General features: G+C 35.0%; 2 protein-coding genes across 4 annotated transcripts in view; both read right to left on the bottom strand.

The window, feature by feature from the left end:
* LOC144443555 (uncharacterized) overlaps positions 1-24,832 on the bottom strand; it is a 67,634-nt gene that overhangs the window by 22,761 nt on the left and 20,041 nt on the right. The gene's annotated exons all lie outside the window — the stretch shown is intronic.
* LOC144443556 (uncharacterized) lies at positions 937-23,040 on the bottom strand. 2 transcript variants are annotated; one of them, XM_078133087.1, is made up of 6 exons: positions 22,955-23,040; positions 15,252-15,448; positions 11,101-11,151; positions 10,679-10,729; positions 9,340-9,411; positions 937-7,314 (listed from the first exon to the last, which is right to left on the bottom strand). In XM_078133087.1, the coding sequence occupies exons 2-6, from the start codon at positions 15,265-15,267 to the stop codon at positions 7,208-7,210; spliced, it is 297 nt and encodes a 98-aa protein (XP_077989213.1). In that variant the 5' UTR covers positions 15,268-15,448; positions 22,955-23,040; the 3' UTR covers positions 937-7,207. The 2 variants fall into 2 exon arrangements, 1 of the variants encoding a protein (XP_077989213.1); XR_013481696.1 differs by lacking the exon at positions 22,955-23,040 and adding an exon at positions 20,781-21,018 and having other exon boundaries at positions 7,250-7,314.

Below are 24,832 nucleotides of genomic sequence, written 5' to 3' on the forward strand. Positions count from 1 at the left end.
AACAGTAGATGTCTAAGGTTGGTATTGTAGCAAAACTGAGCGGCGTTGAATGGAGGCCAGGCGATCTGTTGATTGCTAATTTCGCTTATATAGCCACATTTTTTAATGTAACCCGCAAATTCTGCCAATCTCTTAACACACCGTTTATAAATTACATATATATATATATATATATATATACCTAGATTCAACCATAGGGGGAAATGCCAAAAAAGTCAACCATAGGGGGAAATTTTATTTATTTGCTTGTAAAATCATAAGGAAAAGAATAATTCATAATGTTACTGTTCAGTTAACTAACATTTAGGTAGTCATTACAGATATCGACATTTATATAATATTTAAATAAATAACAAAAGATATATACTTTCTAGCCCTCCAAAAATTTCCCCTTAAGGTATTTTAACCCCAGGAGCTACAATAGGGGGAAGGTCCTTAAGGGAACTACATGTGCTCAATTTTCCCCCTAGGAATGGGTGAAAATATTTGACTTTATATGCCCTTAGGGGGAAATTTTGAAGATTTACTGAGAATATCCATAATTCTTTTTAGTGATCACAGACACATTTAATTTACCATAAATTGTTTTTGTTTATAAAATTCTGGGTGTGCGCAACCCCATATTAAATCATATGAGAACAACAAATAATAGCAACCTCCACTTAGAATAACTAGAGAGCTGATTTGTTGGCAAAATATATCTAGACATAGTAATACCCATATTTTCTCTGTTTTGTCGTGATTTTGTTCATTCTCACACGTTACCATAATACATGTATCCTTTGTGGAAAGGTTATGTTAGATAATTACTGTCTTTAAGAAATACTATGGCATGCACACACACACACACACACACACACACACACACACACATGCATGCACACACGCACAGACAAGTACTGTCTTTAAGAAATACTACGCACACACACAAGACATGCACACATGAACACAATATTTCAAAATTTCTGACAACAGTATGGGAAATTCTTTTCATTTATTATTCATTTTATTTTAACAACTTGCTGTCCATTATTAAGGCAACTACAACAATAAGAAAAAGCCTGGCTTTGGGCCAACAACCCTGAAAAAAACAATTGACAAAAATTAGACATTATGTTATTTTCACTGAATTTGAAACTTGTTTTAAAATTGTTGTACTCCTTTCCAACTCATCGCCATTGTTTCAACTGTGCTCCTAATTTCATTTAGCGGACACTTTTTTAGTTAATCGTACACTTTTTTTAGTTAATTGTACACTATTTTTAGTTAATCGTACACTTTAAGTTAATTGAACACTTTTTTTTTAGTTAATCATACATTTCTTTTAGTTAATTGGACACTATGTTTATTTAATCAGACACAAAGGAAGTATCCGCATACCGTTAATCCATGAATGTAACTGGCTATGGCCCACTCCCTACCTTGTCACTGTTCAAATGCAATCAACATGTGCTACCGCACCTAATTTTGCACCTGTCTCTCAGTAAAGTGTTTGTAAAAAATCGACTTTACCTAAATGGGTCTCAAACACAGTACCTCTAGTTATGTACCTATTCATCTATCCAAAGGTACGTTCTCTAACTACTTCACTACAAAGTGAGATAGATATCATCTCCAGATATCATTTGTTCATTGACTTGACAATGCGTATGTTTACAGGGTTAATAAGAACTGTGGATGAGGAAAATGGAAATACTGCTTGATTTGGGACTGTCGTTTTGATACAGAACGAATCCTTCTGGGTTCATGGATTTCACGCTAAACGTTTGGGGGAAATTCAGATTATTTAGCCGAGAAATGCTGGATGGGATTTCTATAGCGAATTTTGTAATTAACATAACAATGGTGAGAGGTTACATAACAGAGCTCAGATACCTAGGTTGACTTTCTGGTGAAAAACCTAAAAACTCGTCAAACTCTAAGTATAACGTCGTTATAGTACACGTCCTCGGACATTAACAGTTTTTATTCAAACAGTTTTGGTTAACCCATCAGTTACTTAGTCCTCAGCTGTGCCTCGGACAAAATAACAGACAGGTTAACCAAAACTGTCCAAATAAAAACAGTACATGTTCTCTGATGTGTACTATAACTATCAGTTATCCACTCAAATTCCTCCACTCAGGATCGAAACAGGTCGTTTTAGAGGTGAGGTGTTTCAAGCTCGCCGCTGTGTGTTTTGTAATACAGATTAAAATTGAGGACGAATCCCACTTTTTATTTCACTGTTGATTCTACTAGGTATTCAATTTTATAGTGACTAATAAGCCCGATGGGCTAGGTGATGTATTAACTCTCTGATATTGTTATTGGCAATTTTTAAATGTATATCACATGTCAACATCTCTTACTATCAGTGATATGCAAATGAGGGCTTGGGTAGTGACACTGGAACTTGGTGAGATGTTTCTAGAAGTGTTATTTTGCAGATGTTGTTCAAATTTTTTATAATTGGCACTGGCAACCATGACCATGCCAATGGCAACTTCTAAATGGGAGTACACTTTGGTCAAATAATGATATTCTGTGGGCAATTGAATACAAATTCATTAAAAATATTCAAATACCATGGCAACCATGACCACGTCCACAGCAACATCCAAACAGAGCTGTATTTCACAAAGATAGACAAGTGAACAAACATTCAAAAAGTGTATGCAAATATGCCTTAGCAACAACAAAATGGGAGTACATTTTGGCCAATAGCAACAGCTAAATGGTACCATATCTCATAAAGATAACATCGCAAATTCTTACACCAATGAATACACATTTCAAACATTGATAAAAATAGACAAGTGAACAAAGATTAATAATGTGTTTGCAAATATACCTAGCAACAATGACCACACCCATAGCAAAAACATTGGAGTACATTTTGGTCAAATAACAATATCATCTTGTAGGCTATTCAGTAAACATAAAAAAATTCATGCAAATATCCCTATCGACCTTGACCCACCAATAGAAAATGATGTGATGCCAATAAATTGACGATCAATTCAAATAAGACAAAATATACAATCTTAAGTATTGATTGGTTCCCTTGAATTTAAGGGGGTCTCACTAGATGAAGTTAAAAGTTCACCTTTTGTTGGGGTCAACATTGACAATACGCTGTCTTGGAAGCAGCATATAGCTGAGGTGAAAAAGAAAATTAGTAGAATGACATGTAGAATGAATGTGTGTTTTATAAGTTATGTCACACGGTTCCAGAATATGTACTTGTACTATTGTATAATGCTTTTGTTCTGCCCCATATCACCTACGGTCTCGAAGTGTGGGGTAACACGTGTCCGACATACCTGAATGAAATATTTTTAATTCAAAAAAGAATAGTGCGCACCATAACAGATAGTCATTGATGTGCTCACTCGGGGCCATTATTTAAAAGGTTGAATATTCTTGACATTTTCAAACAGCACAAAATACAGCTTGTCGTTATCATTCATGACGTTTTGCAACTCAGATTACCGGATACCTTTCAGGATTTTTTCACTCCCATTAAACACTCCTTCACAACACAACAGAGCGCCAGAAACGACCTTACCATCCCAAAAGCAAACCATAGGACTGGTCAGTTCACTGTCAAGTATTCAGGTGCTAAACTATGGAATTGTGTCCCTTACAACATTCGCAACATAAATAGCAGAAGTAATTTTCAAACAGAGTTCCAAAACTATCTCCAATCATTGTAAACTAGTTATACTTCATATTCATAGAGAATGATTACCGTTTGTCTGTATATTTAAGTAGGTCATTTGTTGTTTCTTTATATTTGTTTGTTTGGTTGTTGTTGTTTTTTTGTCCACCTATATTTATACAATGTATGATTGTTTTCTATTCTGTGAATATTGCAATATACTCAATTTGACCAGCAGCCCCAGTAATTAGTAATTCCTAATCCCTAAGATTGTAAAAGGGGACGGACTCGACTAGTTGCAAAGACAACTATTTTTCGTCTCCCTTTCCCAAGTTGAATACTTCATATATTGTAGAATTGTTATATATTTCTGGGAATAAAGATTATTATTATTATTAATAACAACAGCTAAATGGTAGCATATTTCATAAAGATAACATCGCAAATTCTTACACCAATGAACAAACATTTGAAATATTAATGAAAATAGACAAGTTAACAAACGTTCAAATAGTGTATGCAAGTATGCCTAGCAACCATGACCACGCCCTTAGAAACAATAAAATGGGAGTACATTTGGTCAAATAATGATATCATCTTGTAAGTAATTGAGTAAACATTCAAAAATAAATGCAAATATGACCCCACCCATAGCAATAGCTAAATGCAGGGCTTAAAACTCGGGTAGTCTCACATCCACAGACTACCAATGTGCATCTCTGGGCTACCAAATTATGGTGGTAGCCAAATTGGGCAACAAAGTTTTTAATGAAACTATGACAACTTGACTATAGGACCTGTGAGAGGTCACACTTAACATCTTATTTGATGCCATACTTGACGAAGGGAACCGAGATGAACATTTTTGGATGTATGGGTCACTATAGGGACACATGCATATGGGCTACCAACCATTGCTCTTGGGCTACCAATCTCAGATGATGGTAGCCCACCTGGGCTACCAAGAAACAAATCATTGACAATGACATAGTCCCAGCTCTGATTGGATTTAATGAACAGGCAGTTTATGTTGTCATTTTCTTGATATCACTACTCTGATCAAGCATCAACACTTGTGAACCTAAATCAAACAGACTTAGATATGTTGGTTCTGCTCGTTGGACATCGAACATGCCTACTCTTCAAGATGACATGATGGAATAAACCATTCAACAATAAAGGATAGGTCAACTACGGGGGTGGGGGGGGGGGGGTGTGGGGACCTGGTCAAGCATGGCTGAGTTATGGCTTTGGACATGAAAACTGTGCCAACAAAATTGCTGCCAGGAAGCCATATCAGATCGTATCACGACGAAAATGGATATGCACATATATGTCCTAGAACACTGTCCTAATACCAACTTTGAATGAGATCGGTTAAAGAATTTCTGAGTTATGGCTTTGGACATGGAAAATTCACAAACAAAATGGCTGCCAGACAGCCATATTGGATCATATCACGACGAAAATGGAGATGCACATATGTCATAGAACAATGTCCTGATACTAACTTTGAATGAGATCTGTTAAAGCATGTCTAAGTTATGGCTTTGGACATGAAAACTGTGCCAACAAAATTGCTGCCAGGAAGCCATATCGGATCGTATCACGACGAAAATGGATATGCACATATGTCATAGAACACTGTCCTAGTACCAACTTTGAATGAGATCTGTTAAAGCATGTGTGAGTTATGGCTTTGGACATGGAAAATTTGCCCAACAAAATGGCTGCCAGGCAGCCATATTGGATCGTATCACAATAACAATGAACAGGCACATGTATGTCATAGAACACTGTGCTAATAGGTAACAGGACAATTGTCCCCCGGACAACTGCCCCCCGGACAACTGCCCCCGAAGGACAATTGCCCCCCGGACAACTGCCCCTGAAGAACAACTGCCCCCCAGACTACTGCCCCCGAACGAAAAAAAAACTAGTATTACAGATGTACGGGTTTGTCATTCATTAAAAAGTCACCGTCGACAACTTACCGCCGCAATTTGCATACATTATACTCACTAAACACAAACACGAAGTCATTTTTTTACTGGAAAAGATTTATTTATTATCAGTTTAATACAAAATATACGTAATCTCTTCTCAGTCGTGACTAATTCCCGACTTGGACTTGAACGATCCCGTACGAGAGTATGAGAGTGTAAGTGCTAGAGTGCAACGTTAGAACTATCCATACTTATACCGTTCAACTCTACGACTCACAACACCTGTATATGATATTGATTGTTGTCCAACTGATGTCTTCACTGGCGGAATACACAAATTGCCCTGAGCCTTCTGTCGTGTATTGTATTCATAATTAAACAGCGAGCAATAATCGGTTATAGAGTGTGGTAAATTATTGTGTATTAAATCGTAAACAAAAACACCTACTAAATACTTGTGTAACTTAAACACGTCGAGAATTGTTAACTGGTTGAAAAGAGGAGAAGAATGTTCCAGAAAATTATGTGAATTACGGCCGTAAGTTAAATCATCATGCCGACATTTATGAATGACGTAACAGTTATCACAGATAACAATAGAGTAAAACATGTGAGTGAGTAGTAGTGAGTATAATGTACACAAATTGCGGCGGTAAGTTGCAGACGGTGACTTTTTAATGATTGACAAACCCGTACATCTGTAATACTACTATTATTACTAGGTTTTTTTTCGTTCGGTGGCAGTAGTAGCAGTATCATGACAACAATGAATAAGCACATGTATGTCATAGAAGACTGTCCTAATACAAACTTAGAATAAGATCTGTGCAAGCACGTCTTGAGTTATGGATTTGGACATGGAAAAATCACAAACAATATGGCTGCCAGGCAGCCATATTGGATAGTATCATGATGAAAATAATTATGCACATGTATGTCATAGAACACTGTCCTAATACCAATATTGAATGAGATCTATTCAAGCATGTCTGAGTTATGGCTTTGGACATGGAAAATTTGCAAACAAAATAGCTGTTAGGCAGCCATATTGGATTGTAGCATGAAACAAATTAACATGCATATGTATGCCATTGTATGTTGCCCCTGTACCAAGTTTGAAAAAAAAACAGTCCAGGCATCTCGAAGAAACAGCTCTGGACGGACGGACGGATGGATGGACCCCAATCCATAAGTTCCCGTCCCGGACTGCGTCCAGCAGGGACTAAAAACACGAATTTTGAGCTCTGAAATGATAGCATATTTCATAAAGATAACGTCGCAAATTGTTACACTAATGAATAAACATTCGAAACATTGATGAAAATATATGCCAAGCAACAAGACCACACCCATAATACAAGACCACATCAATAATAAAAGTCAAATGAATTGCATAGATTACAACTATGTTGGATAGGCAACTCGATAGTCATTCAGGAAATGAAAACATATAACCTAACATGGCTCATGTATGAATAGATGTTTTAAAAAACAATACAGTTGTGCTTCAACACCATTGGCGCTATTTTCCTTGATCCAAATTTGAGAGAATTCAGTCTACTTATGTCCATGGTCAGACAATGTTAGTCCCACTGCTTTTTGTTTCAGTCTTTTTTCATCATTTTTTTCCTTTTCTTATCTCATTCATCAGCTTGGTAGAGGTTGTTGGTAAATCATGCCCAAAGTCTGTGTTCGCATTCAAACATTCACGAACTTGTCCTCTTCCTGTAAATAATAATGAGAAGAAACAATATCCTGTTTAAGTGTTATATATATATAGATATATATATATATGGACTTCTGCTCTTAACAGAAAAACTAAACAAAAAAAGAGTTATTGCAAATGGTGGCTATGTACTTTTTAACCCAGTGCGAATAAGAAATTGATTGGGGATATTCCATTATTAATTAAACCTTGTGACACCGTGAGGTTGTCAATGGCAGGTCGCGCGATCCTGCCGATGACAAACCACAGATGCCAATGCTGTATGATCCATCACTCCTACGTGTTGGTTTACATGAACTGATAAAGACGTTATGGCAGGATAATGTGGCAGGATCTACATCATTGTCTTTCATCAGATTTCTTTAAACAAACGAAGTATTTGATATAGTCGTCTGTGAGACGTATCATTATGCTGCCAGACTCACATGTATGCAGTATTTGTGTATGCAAATTTGTTTGTATTTACTGTAAACATGATAAATATTTTACCCAACACCCATACTATCTGTCTATTAATTTTTACAGCTAATTTCCAATTGTAAATGTAATCCTTGTATTTATCAAAAAAATAAATTTCACATGCTTTTTTGACCAAAAATGTGTTTCATACCAATTTTCCCCAATTTCTTGGTAAAGGTACTGATCATACATTCATGTAAGTTAAAATTCAATATTTCATAATTATATACTTGTAGATGAGACCATATCCCACCTGTTTTGGTGTAAAATGATCACTATCAAAACATTGTGTACAATTGTGTGCAACCTAAAAAGTCCTAGGGGGGTCATTTGCATGGAATGTCTATGGCATCTTTAGGTAGTCCCACATCTAAAAACTACCAATGTTTGACTTTGAACCACTAAATAATGCAAATGGTAGCCCAATTTGGCTACAAAGTTATGAATTGAACAGTGACACTGTGTGGCACATTAAAAAAATAATGTCCCCAGTTTGGTATTATTTTGTGTTGATGGTATGTACCAAAACAAACCATTGTAAACATACTGGCATATACATAATGGCAGTAGATTCAAATCTTCATTCAACGCACATATCTTTCAACACTGACAGGACACACTATTGGACTTACTTCAACTAATCAGGTAACAAATTTAGAGCTCTACTATAGATCTGATGATTGATTTTTGTAGTGATCTCTGATGCAAAAAAAAAATTCTTTTTGTGTTAAAACTGTCCTTGTCTTTCTATATATAGTTTGAAAAAAATTGTAACTTTCCTGAGAAAACTAAGCAAATGCTGACTAAAAAAAATGATTTGCAAAAGATTAGAGTTATAAATTTGCAGAGAAAGAACACTGGGCTCTAACTTAGTTTACTGCATGACAGCAGGTTTTTTTGTTTTTGTTTTGTTTATTTATGTTATTTTTCCTGTTTTCTTGTTTATTTGCTGTTTGTTTCTAACATGGTTCATGGGCTCCCTGCGGTTCAACAAACATCTCCTTTGCATATGAAAAGTAATCTTGTTCTGACTGGTAATGTAGTTGGTTATCACGGTTTTTAATGCATACCACATCTTAATTGCACATATCCACTGTAGTGTAGCTAATAGAAGGGGTGGCTAAAATAATTCTAGGGTTTCATTTGGTGGGTCTTAACATTTCAAGAGGAGCTACACAATTAGTTTAACAGTAAATTTGCGTTCATTTCCAAACTGTACAACTGGAAATTTATTGATATTTCAAGTGATAAAATTAAAATGAGTGAATAAAATCAACTTGGATTTTTTTCCTATATCATGATTACTATTTTTTTTTAAAATTGACCTACCTGCCCAATATGTTGGGTTTAGTTGCCCGTTGAGCATTTTTGTTTTTGCCATAAAGGAATATATTTGCTTATCAAATACCTAGTTAACTTGCTAATGTTATGAACCCATATTTACTTAGTATGCAAATACATACTAAATTAAATGTTAAAATCTGAGTAGTTTCGATTAATGTCAGCAGCAATGCATTACTCATTACCGGTAAACACAAAAAGAAAAGAAAAATAATTGTCCTTACCAGCATTTGTCTTGAAAGTATGATATTTGGGCTGTCCATTATTGGTTTTATTAGAAGCACCAAGATCCCCAACTGCAATAAAGGTAAAGTAATTATAATTGCATTATTGACTAGAATTTCACATGTATTCTGCAGGTGGTAATTTCAAAACTTCCCCAAAGTATTATAGCTAAGGTACATATTTCTACTACCACTTATTAAAATCAAGAAGTCATTGGGCCAATTGTTTTGATAGTTGGTGAGGACATCACTTATGGTTTCTAGTTGATCACATTACATGTATGGGATATGGGTTAAAAAATAAGATTTTTGTTACAAAAAGATCAACTGATCTTGCTTACACTTGCTGTTGATATTTCTAGTGAATGTGAAAAACCAAAATATATTAGGTCTTGAAATATGCTTTTGGGGTTAGAAGTCTCAAATAAAAATTACCTGGGCATATTAAGCTGAAATATTTTGAAGGTATGTTCATGTGGTTTGGATATGAAGAAAAATGGTGATACACTGGCCTATCTGGTATAAAAATTAGCATAATACATTTTTCTAAAAATCAAAACTCAAAAACTACTAGACCGATTAAACTAAAATTCAGTGAGGGTATGTTTTAGGAATGTGAACGTTGTGATGAGTGATATTCACATTCTGTCTAAAATTTGCATTTCTGTCTAAAGTCTGAAATGTAAACTGTGGTGGGTTTGTTCTCTTGGGTGTGGATATGAAGACTTATCATATGTCTATGTCAATATCTCCCCATTACATGATATGGGAAATTAAAAGTCATTACATTCACATTATATGTCACCGGGAAGTGTCTCCTTAGTGAATAAGATATGGCGCTACCAAATGTAAAGAAACAAAATGGGGATCAATGTGCACAATTGATGTCACTATAAATTATTGCAAAAAATAAGATATGTTCCAGAACTGCTGTAGTAGTATAGAATGGATAATACAGACATGTATGAGCAAAATTTTTCCATGTTCCCTTAAATGTGGAAATTATTGTAAAATTGTGAATTTAAGGATAAGCTTTAAATTTTCAGAAATATTGCAACATATCAGTAAATTCAATTGTGCATTGAGGTAATTTGTCATATTGTGTATAAACTATAACCCAAACACTGAGTATGCAATACAAATATATGGAGTTATACAATGGATAAGATGGTGGTTAGCACTAGATTTCACATGCTGAAGTCATTTGGTAAAATAAGATAGGCGGTTATTGATAAATCTATGTAGACAATAAGTGTCATCTGTGTGTGAGAAGGATGCAGGTAAACTGGACTTAAGTATGTAGTGGTGATGTTATCAAAGCTGAAGTACCTGTACTTACCATCAACTTTGCCTATTGAATCACACATAGTTTGAGCTGAGACTCTGGTGGCTGAAACGAAATTCAATGTAAATTATTCTATTGGTCATAATAACACAAACAAATGTACATCATATACATACACTCCAGTACATATGTGCAACATTCAACATATATATACAAACAACAGAATTGTTACAACCAAGCAATGCATCAATATGGATAGTATAGAGCCTGGCTTTCATGATCAAGTTAAACTAAGTTACAGGTAAGTTATTCCTTAGTGTTCACATCTGTGTTATTGTGTGATTCCATGAATCAAGAATATATTAGTCTTGTATATACAAGAATAACGGTCAAATCTTACATACAGTAAGATATGTGATGATTATATATGCAAAGTAAAATAACAGAAATCCAGAGTCATGTATATATGTTCCTACCTGGTACTGCTGAGGAATTGTGGTCTGGATCACTTTGGAAGGAGCTCCCTCCTGAAATGAAATGATACATAGAAAATGTTTGGTTTAGAATGTTTTGAGATGTCATTCATGGTTGTTTATTCATAAAGTGTGCACTTTTCACATTTTATGACCCAAATTTCAAACCTGTGGTGTAATGTTTATTTGAGCAACATTCTCACGAGACATCATAAGTAACATCTCTACCAAATATTAAAGCAATCTGTGTAAGTTGTTCACACACACACACACACACACACACACACACACACACACACACACACACACATGTTTCCATGATACTGTAAAACACATTGAACCTGTCAAAAAAAGGAAAATTGTCCTCACCCAATATCATTGACATTTCTCAATTGAAATTGTTCACACACACACACACACACACACACACACACACACACACACACACACACACACACACACACACACACACACAACACACACACACACACACACACACAGATGTTTCTATGATACATACCGGTATAACACTGAACTGAAGTTCATCATATTTATTCAGAATGTAATGAAATGTTATACTCATGGCACAGATCAACAGGTTACACACATGGCACAATCAAAAGAGGTAAAATATCCTTCCCCTATGTACCTAGTGACAATATACACATTAAAATTTCTCCCTATGGTCACTTTCACCATAAGGGGAAATATACATACACATGTACCGAGTGAAAATATACACATTAATATTTCTCCCTATGGTCACTTTCACCATAAGGGGAAATATACATACACATGTACCTAGTGAAAATATACACATTAATATTTCTCCCTATGGTCACTTTCACCATAAGGGGAAATATACATACACATGTACCTAGTGAAAATATACACATTAATATTTCTCCCTATGGTCATTTAAACCATAAGGGGAAATATACATATACATGTACCTAGCGACAATATACACATTAAAATTTCTCCCTATGGTCACTTTCACTATAAGGGGAAATATACATATACATGTACCTAGTGAAAATATACACATTAAAATTTCTCCCTATGGTCATTTTAACCAAAAGGGGAAATATACATATACATGTACCTAGTGACAATATACACATTAATATTTCTCCCTATGGTCATTTTAACCAAAAGGGGAAATATACATATACATGTACCTAGTGAAAATATACACATTAATATTTCTCCCTATGGGCACATGTACTATAAGGGGAAATATACATGTACATGTACCTAGTGACAATATACACATTAAAATTTCTCCCTATGGTCACTTGTACTATAAGGGGAAATATACATGTACCTAGTGACAATATACACATTTTAATATTTCTCCCTATGGTCATTTTAACCAAAAGGGGAAATATACATATACATGTACCTAGTGAAAATATACACATTAATATTTCTCCCTATGGTCATTTAAACCATAAGGGGAAATATACATATACATGTACCTAGTGACAATATACACATTAAAATTTCTCCCTATGGTCACTTTCACTATAAGGGGAAATATACATATACATGTACCTAGTGAAAATATACACATTAATATTTCTCCCTATGGTCATCTAAACCATAAGGGGAAATATACATATACATGTACCTAGTGAAAATATACACATTAATAGTTCTCCCTATGGTCATTTAAACCATAAGGGGAAATATACATATACATGTACCTAGTGAAAATATACACATTAATATTTCTCCCGATGGTCATTTAAACCATAAGGGGAAATATACATATACATGTACCTAGTGAAAATATACACATTAATATTTCTCCCTATGGTCACTTTCACTATAAGGGGAAATATACATATACATGTACCTAGTGAAAATATACACATTAAAAGTTCACAGCAAGGTCAAAATGGCAGCTTCGAACGATGTCGTCTGCCAACCTCAAGAGAAGAGAGCAAGATTTTCATGAGGTATATTATAAAACACATATTGCCTGGCCTATATTTGGCCAATAGCACCCGTTTATTACCCCCTCGTGACTGTGAGTTACCAGAATTACATGCTATTTCCTGAGGCCGAAGGCCGAGGGAAATAGCATGTGATTCTGGTAACTCACAGTCCCCCGGGTCTAATAAACAGGTGCTATAGCCCTCATGGCCAGGCAATATGTGTTCAATATACATATACCTAGTGACAATATCCACATTAATATTTCCCTCTATGGTCACTTTCACCATAAGGGGAAATATACATACACATGTACCTAGTGAAAATATACACATTAATATTTCTCCCTATGGTCACTTTCACCATAAGGGGAAATATACATACACATGTACCTAGTGAAAATATACACATTAATATTTCTCCCTATGGTCATTTAAACCATAAGGGGAAATATACATATACATGTACCTAGCGACAATATACACATTAAAATTTCTCCCTATGGTCACTTTCACTATAAGGGGAAATATACATATACCTAGTGAAAATATACACATTAATATTTCTCCCTATGGTCATTTTAACCAAAAGGGGAAATATACATATACATGTACCTAGTGAAAATATACACATTAATATTTCTCCCTATGGGCACATGTACTATAAGGGGAAATATACATGTACATGTACCTAGTGACAATATACACATTAATATTTCTCCCTATGGTCATTTAAACCATAAGGGGAAATATACATATACATGTACCTAGTGAGAATATACACATTAAAATATCTCCCTATGGTCACTTTCACTATAAGGGGAAATATACATATACATGTACCTAGTGACAATATACACATTAAAATTTCTCCCTATGGTCACTTGTACTATAAGGGGAAATATACATGTACCTAGTGACAATATACACATTTTAATATTTCTCCCTATGGTCATTTTAACCAAAAGGGGAAATATACATATACATGTACCTAGTGAAAATATACACATTAATATTTCTCCCTATGGTCACTTTCACTATAAGGGGAAATATACATATACCTAGTGAAAATATACACATTAATATTTCTCCCTATGGTCATTTTAACCAAAAGGGGAAATATACATATACATGTACCTAGTGAAAATATACACATTAATATTTCTCCCTATGGTCATTTAAACCATATGGGGAAATATACATATACATGTACCTAGTGACAATATACACATTAAAATTTCTCCCTATGGTCACTTTCACTATAAGGGGAAATATACATATACATGTACCTAGTGAAAATATACACATTAATAGTTCTCCCTATGGTCATCTAAACCATAAGGGGAAATATACATATACATGTACCTAGTGAAAATATACACATTAATAGTTCTCCCTATGGTCATTTAAACCATAAGGGGAAATATACATATACATGTACCTAGTGAAAATATACACATTAATATTTCTCCCTATGGTCATTTAAACCATAAGGGGAAATATACATATACATGTACCTAGTGAAAATATACACATTAAAAGTTCACAGCAAGGTCAAAATGGCAGCTTCGAACGATGTCGTCTGCCAACCTCAAGAGAAGAGAGCAAGATTTTCATGAGGTATATTATAAAACACATATTGCCTGGCCTATATTTGGCCTATAGCACCCGTTTATTACCCCCTCGTGACTGTGAGTTACCAGAATTACATGCTATTTCCTGAGGCCGAAGGCCGAGGGAAATAGCATGTGATTCTGGTAACTCACAGTCCCCCGGGTGTAATAAACAGGTGCTATAGCCCTCATGGCCAGGCAATATGTGTTCAATATACATATACCTAGTGACAATATCCACATTAATATTTCCCTCTATGGTCACTTTCACCATAAGGGGAAATGATACATACATGTATACCTAGTGACAATATACACATTAAAATTTCTCCCTAAGGTCACTTTTACTATAAGGAGAAATATACATATACCTAGCGACAACATATACATATAAATTTCCTCCTATGGTCACATTTCCTGACTTGAGTTTGTGCTCATTGATTGCCAAAAGTTTTCACTCGTCACTATATTGGGAATAGAAATGATATGTTTATGGCAACTTAAACCTTTTTCTGCTATCAGAGGTAGTATATTACTCGATAGTGAGATATTTTCGGCTACCATTAATTTTGCTATTTAGGATACAGGAGATTGCACCAACCTGTTTTTGCTCCCATGGCAAATTCTTCACACCATAATCACAGAGAATTTCTTCTCCTTCTTCAATATCTTTAATTGTGAAGAGGCAAAGCACTGGTGATCCATCCAATTTAAGTAATTTCATTTTGGAATTTGGTACCCCATGATTTACCAAACGCCCCATACATGAGTTTGGTTCTTCTAGCTGTAGCATCGATACTGTAAAAAAGAACACATATATCAGATTCTCATCTTGCAACATGGTTTTTGTCAAGGGAAGTCATGTCTTACTAACTTACTCAAATTTCTGGATGAAACGACACAATATGTAGATGTTATATACTTAGACTTTGCAAAGGCTTTCAACAAAGTATCCCATGTCAGATTAATTAACAAAATGGAAAACCATGGTATAACTGGTCCTGTCCTTCAGTGGGTCAAGGCATGGCTAACTGATCGTCAGCGAGTTGTCATAAATGGAACTTCATCAGCATGGAAAGCAGTCATAAGGGACTGGTCAGTTTCTTCAGCCTGGGGGGGGGGGAGGGGGTGGATTGGGAGGGGGGTCGGTCACCCTGTTTTTGACTTTTTATACAATGGCGTACCATGTATAGCTTTGTCTGAAATGTGGTACATGTAAATATTTGTTCTTCTCCCTGTTTCTTACATAAATTCTTTAATATTAATTATTAGTTCAAGCATAACTATAAATATACATATACATGTATTACCTAGCTACCACACTAGTTACAGAACATGTCAAATTGAACTTGAAGGTTTCGTAATGACCGATAATCTTCATAGATAGTTTATAAAAGAAGTTATTAGTTAATCTAAAATGTTCCCTACTCATCACTATGAACTTGTCAGAAGCACAGTCGCTTGTAAACTGTTATTCCTTTCCTAAATGGTGTTATTCTTGTCTATGACGGTCCTAATACAGAACAATGACATTATTATAGGGATTGGCGATATTCTTATAAAATTGGTAGCGATGTCATAAATACAACACAAGTTGGGAAACCAAGCTTGGCCAAGCCATTACCAAAACGGTGACATCCGATTTTCATCGATCCAAAAGTATTGCCAAAACACCAAATGTAACCAAAACATAACCACCCATGCCACACTTGCATATCACTGGACCAACCTGATCACTAATGTGCAACAACATCGATCTAAAATACGTTTACGATCGCGTTTCCGAAACAATACCCTCATAGTTGAAAAATACCGCGGAATCAGGTTGACCTGTCATGTTAATGAGGTGGTGCAACGTCACTACGTTAATATAGCATGATATATTCATTCATGATGAAGAGAACTATGGCTAAACATGTCTTACAGTGCGGTTTTTTTTGACGTGGGAGCGTGATATGGTAACAGTACTGTAATCAATAATGTGTCATCCACTATGTACCCGTGTTTGGCATGATGCAGTACTTTTCCAGACACAACAATGGCAACAAAAATGTGACATTTCTAAGTTTATACGTTGATTACAACATGACAGGACATACATTATCATATGCATCAAATTGAAAGCAATCAGACTACGCATTTTTTTTATTCATTACACATATACTCTTAATAAGCTACATTTCCAAACATTTGCAATGTCCCATATTTGTTCAATAACCACCATCTCCAATCCACCACAACAAAACACAAGAAAGACTACAAAAATAAGACATCTTTGATAGCAAGAGAGGGAGTGCCCCCTTCTCTTCAGTATCGACCTGAGAGGATGTCAGTAGAAGCTCCAGGGGTATTTTCCCTGAGGTTTCAGAGGTAATTTAATGAAGTATTATGTAAAGAAAATCAGTTTCTTTAATTTTCTATATACCTTTTTTGAAAGCTGTATTTTTTTCCATGTAGCCTCCCAAAAGATGGTGTTTGTGAATGCAGTATTACCAATAAAGATAAATATGTTTATTGTGTTAATGTAGCAGAGATAAATTGTGTTAGAATTCATAGTGGTTACTAGTTGATGCAGCATTATAGAAACTTCTTTCATCTTTCCTTTCTTTTTCCTTTAGCAGGCTAACATTTTATCCATTTTTGGCAATCAATGAGCACAAACTCAAGTCAGGAAATGTGACCATGGGGGAAATTCATATGTATATATTTTCACTAGGTATATGTACAACTATGGAATGTAGAGAGTTGCGGTTGCTTGCATGAAGTGAGCTTCAAGCAAGGACAATTTAGGTAAAGACCAATCTGATTAAAATCCGATGTGGTGAAAGTGGCTAGATGTCCTTATTTACCTCTATTCATCGTGTTGTGACTTTGTTTTGTTCGCAGTGATTGAACAAAACAAACGTCACAACACGATGAATAGAGGTAAATAAGGACATCTAGCCGCTTTCACCACATCGGATTTTAATCAGATTGACCACACACGTTTGTACAGTCACACAATGTTTCGACCAGAATTGAAGTCATCTTCTTGCTAATCAGAGGATGTATGATCATAGCAAAGATGTCAGAATTACATGTACCAAGCGAAGACAACAGTACTTGATTTGGTATAGCATGTTTACAGGAGGCATCGTCTACCCTTGCAAGTCGATGGGAAAGCCAAAGTCAATTATTTACATGTCAGACAAACAGTTGAGTTTTAAATAATGATAAATCGATCACATGTCGAGTATTTTTTTTCAACTCTCCCAACTTTTGAGCGTAAATTTACATGAACTATTTTTCGAGGGATGACTTCATTTTGTAAAAGTAGTGCTACTTGTGCGCCTGTTGGATAACAAAATAAATCATTCGAAGTACATGAATAGATACAATAATAAAACCATTTCAATACTGATTTCAGTGATCAACAAATAACATGTTGTATGTAGCTTGAATTATAATAAGATGAAGTTGTTGTTGTTGTTGTTGTTGTTTACGAAATTGTATCTAATATTATACTTCATAATGGTATGAGCCTCTGGTATGAGCCACACTGCCCCAGTTGATCATTATCACATGCAGTGTCCTAATCAGTAAACAGAGTCGTTGGATGTTGGATCCCATGGTGTTTATACTTTGAAAAGTTACCGACACTGATTATATTGTTTGTCTTTGCTTGAAACTTGTCTCATTCTTCATTGCCACAAGCAAGCAACCTCAACGCTGTTATTTCCAGAGTATATTTCTCCTTATAGTACAAGTGACCATAGGGAGAAATTTTAATGTGTACATGTATATTGTCACTAGGTATAATATGTATATTTCCCCTTACAGTGAAAGTGACCATAGGGAGAAATTTTAATGTGTATATTGTCACTAGATATATGTATATTTCCCCTTATAGCAAAAGTGACCATAGGGAGAAATTCTTCTGACAAACCATAGGAATTATTCACAAAAGAGTATTGCAGCCTGCCAGCTGAAAATGCAAGACTATCTGCTGACTGGATCTATCTGATGTCAGCACACCATGATTTTTGTTTTCTTAATACTTTGCTGTGTACCAAAAATTATTTTAACATGACCCTTCCCCCATTCTCCATTTGTAAAAAGTAACCCTCCTCTTTGTCCTATTTTGTAAAACATGACAATTGCATATACTGAAGGTTAACCAATCTTCCCATTATATGTATACATACAAATTAAAAGATTTTGACTCTGTATTAGAAAGCAATATTTGTACATGTAAATTTACCTCCCGTTATTGGCAAGATATTTTGTTCCATTTTATATAAGAGACAGGATTTATGGTTAAATGAAAACGGTCCTATCATCGAACTACAATCAGCCTTTAAGAAATAGCGAAGTGCAATAGATAATATATTTATTCTTAATACTATTATTACAGATTATTTAGCTAAACCCAAAGGACGAATGTTTTGTGCGTAAGTCGATTTTGAAAAAGCCTTTGATAGGGTACAACACTATCTACTCTTCTATAAGTTATTCAAATCTGGTATGAAGGGAAATTACTTTCGTACTTTAATGTCAATGTATAGCAATGTTCAAGCTTGTGTTCGAACACCTCATGGTTTGACTAACTTCTTTCATTGTAATTGTGGCTTAAACAGGGGTCTGTTATATCCCCACTTTTATTTTGCTTTTTTGTAAATGACATCGAAAGAGAACTACAAACCGAAAAATCTGCCAGAGTCTATATTGCTGGCCTAAATTTGTGGCTATTACTATTTGTAGACGATCTGGTCTTAATGAGTGATACCGTCGTTGGGCTGCAAAGATTATTAAATAAATTGTCCATGTATTGTAAACGTTGGCTCCTAAATGTAAATCATGCCAAAACTAAAATTATTGTATTTAACAAGGTGGGATAATTAAGAAAACTGAGAAATGGTTCTTAGATGGGCACAAACTTGACGTTGTCCCTTTTTATAAATACCTCGGAATCATTATGTCGAGTAGCGGCAAATGGTATTTAGCTCAGAAAACCCTTGCACTTCAAGCCAGCAAAGCTATGTTTACTGTTCAAAACCAACTGGCTAAACTTGGAGACATACCAGTCAATGCCGCGCTTAAAGTTTTTGATGGAAAAATATCACAGATACTCAACTATGCAGCAGAGATTTGGGGTTTTCATAAAGAAACTGACATTGAACGTGTCCATAGTAAATTTCTACGTTACATATTGGGTTTAAATCGACATACGCCAAACTGTGCTTCCCTTCCTGAAACCGGTCGTTTACAATTAATTGTTACCAGACAAATCAAAATAATCAAGTATTGGTTTAAGTTGTTAAATTTGAAACCAGACTGCATCCTGTCTCTATGCTATAAGTATCAGTACGGAACGGCTGAAAATGATGTAAATTGTTGGGCCCTTGACGTCAAACACTTGTTATGTTGTTTTGGTTTTAGTGAAGTATGGCAGACACAGGGTGTTGGAAATGAAAATAGTTTTATCAATATATTCAAGGACAGGTGCAAGGATATCAATAGTCAACTAATACACAGTGAAATGTTAGAAACCTCTAAACTAGACATGTATTGTAATTTCAAATCTTTATTGACCTATCATATGAGATTTACCTAGACGTAGTGGACAAAAAAGTGTTCCGCTATGCACTCTGTCGCCTTCGTACGTCATCTCATCAGCTACAAATTGAAAACTGTAGATGGGAAAGAACAAAACCCCCTAGAAGTGATCGAGTGTGTCCTTTCTGTCAAAATGGAACAATTGAAGATGAATATCATTTTTGTCTGGTCTGTCCTACATATGATGACATACAAAGGAAGTACATTCCAGATTATTTCTTCGACCCACCTGCTCTACAAAATGTATTTAAGTTCTTAATACTATTATCAACAAAACATGAACATTTAATTAGACAACTCTCATGTTATGTTCACTTTGCTTTTCAGAAAAGAGCTGAAATGATTGAAAAATCTGGATGACGGTAAACAACTGTACAACTTTTGGTTTATAAAGTTTTGTACATAAAGGCCGGTGGCCTAATATTATACGAATAAAACATTTATTCATTCATACAAATTAAAGGATTATGACTCTGTATTAGAAAGCAATATTTGTACATGTAAAGTGACAAACAGTGAAAGACTAGCTAGTTACCTTTCTCTTATAACCACACACAATCTAGTTAGTATCTAAAACATGCTTTCCATGTTGTGCATACTCTGCCTGATCTGGTCACTTGTAAAAGTTCCTGATATCATTGTCATCATCATCATCATCGTCATCACCTTCACCTTCAGTATTGCCATTATCAGTGTCACTCATCTGACTCACTGGTACTACTTAATTAAGTCAGTACAAGTCTCACTGTCCGTGTTCTCTATTACATTCAAAACTAAATCACCACCACCACCACCACCACCACCATCATCAGCATCTACATCAGTATATGGTACGTCTCAATACTTCTTTTGCTGGCACTCATTAGAAAGTTGATGTTTGTGTTGGAGTTGGCATGGAGGTACCTTGTTAATATTGGCTTAACGCTCTGTGCATACTATTCCTTTTACCTCCATGGAGTTGGCAATCCAGTTATACCTTTGTTGTTGTTGTTATTTAATATTAACACGTGTTCTTCTGATGGCGAGCCCTGTGACCTGGCAAACTTATGCTGTTCACGAAGAATTCTGTCCAACTCTTCCTTCGAGTCTATTGTCTCACAGATACTATCAACTTTGTCATAACCAAGATATATCGGGACATCCATAACTTTATCTAAATTGTGCATTCGACGTTCGACATGTCGCGACACCATGTCTGATAGCAGGAGGGACGAAAAGCTTCAAAAGTTCAAGCGTCACTCGACTCTGAACTCCAGTATGGCACAAACAAATCACCAACAAACTAACAGAGTCAACAACAAAGGTCACTCTGCGAGCGATATTCTTATAAAATCGGTAGCGATGTCATTTCCACAGTCACACACACAACACAGTGTGTGACTGTGGAAATGACATCGCTACCGATTTTATAAGAATATCGCCAATCCCTATAATAACATCATTGTTCTGTATTAGGACCGTCATAGACAAGAATAAAACCATTTAGCGGTGAACGAACTTACGCATATCGTAAGTACAGTACTAGCAGTAGTAGTAAGAAAACCGTCTAGAAACGGGACAACTACCGATTACCAGATTTAACGATTTCGATATTACCGTATCACTTTCTTCTAACGATGTCTTTAGACCTTAAAAAGTACAAAGATTCCCCCCCCCCCCCATTTTGGAGAAAACTGATACTCAATCAATGAATTGTACGGTGTACGCCGGCGTACAGTTTGACGTTGTACTGAACGATAACAGCTGATAACAATTTGACGATTACCTATTGCGCTGACATTGATCATACCTAGTATTCAACCGAAATAGCTATAAACATCATTTGATTAAAAAATTAAACTAGAATTTTGAGGGAATGCTATTGATTTTCGAACAAATGCAAAATTCAACACCAAAATTTATTTACGGACGATACGATGGCGGCCAATGTACAACATATTATAATGTTGTTCAGGCCCCGGGGTCCAGACGATCGGGATTTCTTTTTTCAATCGTTCTCAAATCGAACAAGACTTTATTTCTGAGTGAAAAGTATTTTCGACTTACACCTCATAAACAAATCCAGTGAAAAAATGTAAAAAACTTTATACTTTCAACAATTTTGTAAGTATACCGCGCAACTTAATTTTAAAACTTCGGACACCCGGCCCACCTGCCCCTTGCACTGTGCCCGCCATGTTGGATACGATACGAAACTCAGGTTTTAGACGCATCATAAATATATGTGACCGAAATAAAAGTTAAATTGTTTTAATCAAGATTAAATTATATTCATTGGGCTTTGAAGGAAAAAATGTCCAAGATGCAAGGCTTCAAAACAAAGATATGCTTTATACTGTACAACTACTAGTACAAGGGGGCATCCAGTTTACAAGTTTCATTTTGAAGCGACGGACATTTTCTCAATCGATCTAGAATTAAATAACTTCATTTCTGCCAGAATATTTTCGTCACACAGCCAAACCATATACTTTTGTTTTGATAGTATTGGGGTTTGTATTTCAAAAAGAGGTTACGAAATATTGGCTTTGAAACAGTAAAATACTACATTACGAAGAATGAGGCAGTGGTGTTCAACAATGTCCGACCGACTGCAGACATGATTTGACTTCTGACTGAATAATCTTTTTAGCTTAGAACTATCATAATAAACTATCAAATTTCTCCAAAAAAGGGGAATTATACTTACAATTTTGGAATGATACTTACTGAAAAAGTTCTTCACTCAATCACTGTGGTCAGCCGAGCTCTGCACTCCACAACGGACTGAATCTGACGCGACAACTGTAAGTCACGTGACAATTTACGTTCGATGTAGCAAACAGAAGTTTTCAGCGCATTGTCAAATATATAACTTCTGAGGAGCAATTTTAGAAGGGCCCAATCACTATATATTTTGGTTTTTGGGCGTAAAAATTAACAATAATCCTCGAGACTTGGCGAATATGTCCGTTTGAGTCTCGGTAACATGTATGTGGAGAGATAATACAGATATTATATGAAAATTAAGATTTAAATTTAAAAAAACCTCACTTCCCCCCATGGTTGACTTTTTATGCATCGAACATATAAACTGTCGATTTTGGAGTCCCTGATATCACCAATTTAAATCAGTTCCTGTGGTTGAAACCTGATATATGAGATTGTATTATCATTCCCTGTTGTGTCAATCTTTAACACTTCAAGAGGCACATCGGAAAGTATTGAATCATAATCTCAAAACGTTAAGGGGAAACAAAATTTTCTCCCTAAAGATGATTTCCCCCTATGGTAGATTTTTTCCGCATGTATATTCCCCCTAATCCTCAGATAGGTACATATATATATATATATATATATATATATATATATATATATATATATATATATATATATATATATATACACTATTGCGCTCTGCCACTGCGGTATAGAGCACTGTCTTAGCAGATTGATACTCACCGATTATATATATATATATATATATATATATATATATATATATATATATATATATATATATATATATATATATATATATATATATATATATATATATATTGCCTGACGATCGCACTATGCGTGAAACTCCGAGTTACAACCAAGAAAGAGTTCCAGTACTACCAAAACTATTACGCTCTGCCACTGCGGTATAGAGCACTATCTTAGCAGATTGATACTCACCGAGTTATATATATATATATATATATATATATATATATATATATATATATATATATATATATATATATATATATATATATATATATATATTTGTGTGTGTGTCTGTGTGTGTCTGTGTGTCTCTGTGTGTGTGTGTGTGTGTGTGTGTGTGTGTGTGTGTGTGTACGTATATACAAGCAATTATTGTGTGTGTTCATTTATAAAGTTTCAATAAACATATTTGTAACAATGTGGCCGTGCCCAAACAATTGAGATTCCATCATTTGGAATTTGAAGTCTGAATAGATAATACATTGTGTGTATGCATTATGCATTGATTTTATTTATTTGTCCTTGATTACTCTCTCATCATAAAAATGGCAGTATTGTTAATCTCTTCATTCTCATCTCTGGAGGAAGCGTGTATAAGCTTTGTTGTAAAGGGAATAGAATATTACGACAATTATAGATATCAAAAGGAGAATAATACGTGGAATATTATAAATTATGTATTTGTGGTCATTTGAATATCACGAGGTTAGGCAACAGTCAATCCCTTCACATTGTAATATTGCGTGACTGTATATTACACTGTGTGCAGCATGGAATGTTACAGTTAAACACAAATACATAGTCATATACACATTTTGTTTTTTAAATGTACACCCAATGACACAGACATCTCATAAATATAATTACGTGTTAATCAGACTAAATGAATTAACTGTATATCATAAATAATTGATGAAATCGTTGATGAACTCTTTGCTTTGTAATATGTTGTAATATTTGTTTTTCCATGTCCAACATGGACAGGTATATTCCATCTACATGCATTAGTATGTCCAACATGGACAGGTATATTCCATCTACATCCATTAGTATGTCCAACATGGACAGGTATATTCCATCTACATTCATTAGTATGTCCAACATGGACAGGTA

The sequence above is a fragment of the Glandiceps talaboti genome, chromosome 12 (genome assembly GCF_964340395.1).
Source record: "Glandiceps talaboti chromosome 12, keGlaTala1.1, whole genome shotgun sequence".
NCBI lineage: Eukaryota > Metazoa > Hemichordata > Enteropneusta > Spengelidae > Glandiceps > Glandiceps talaboti.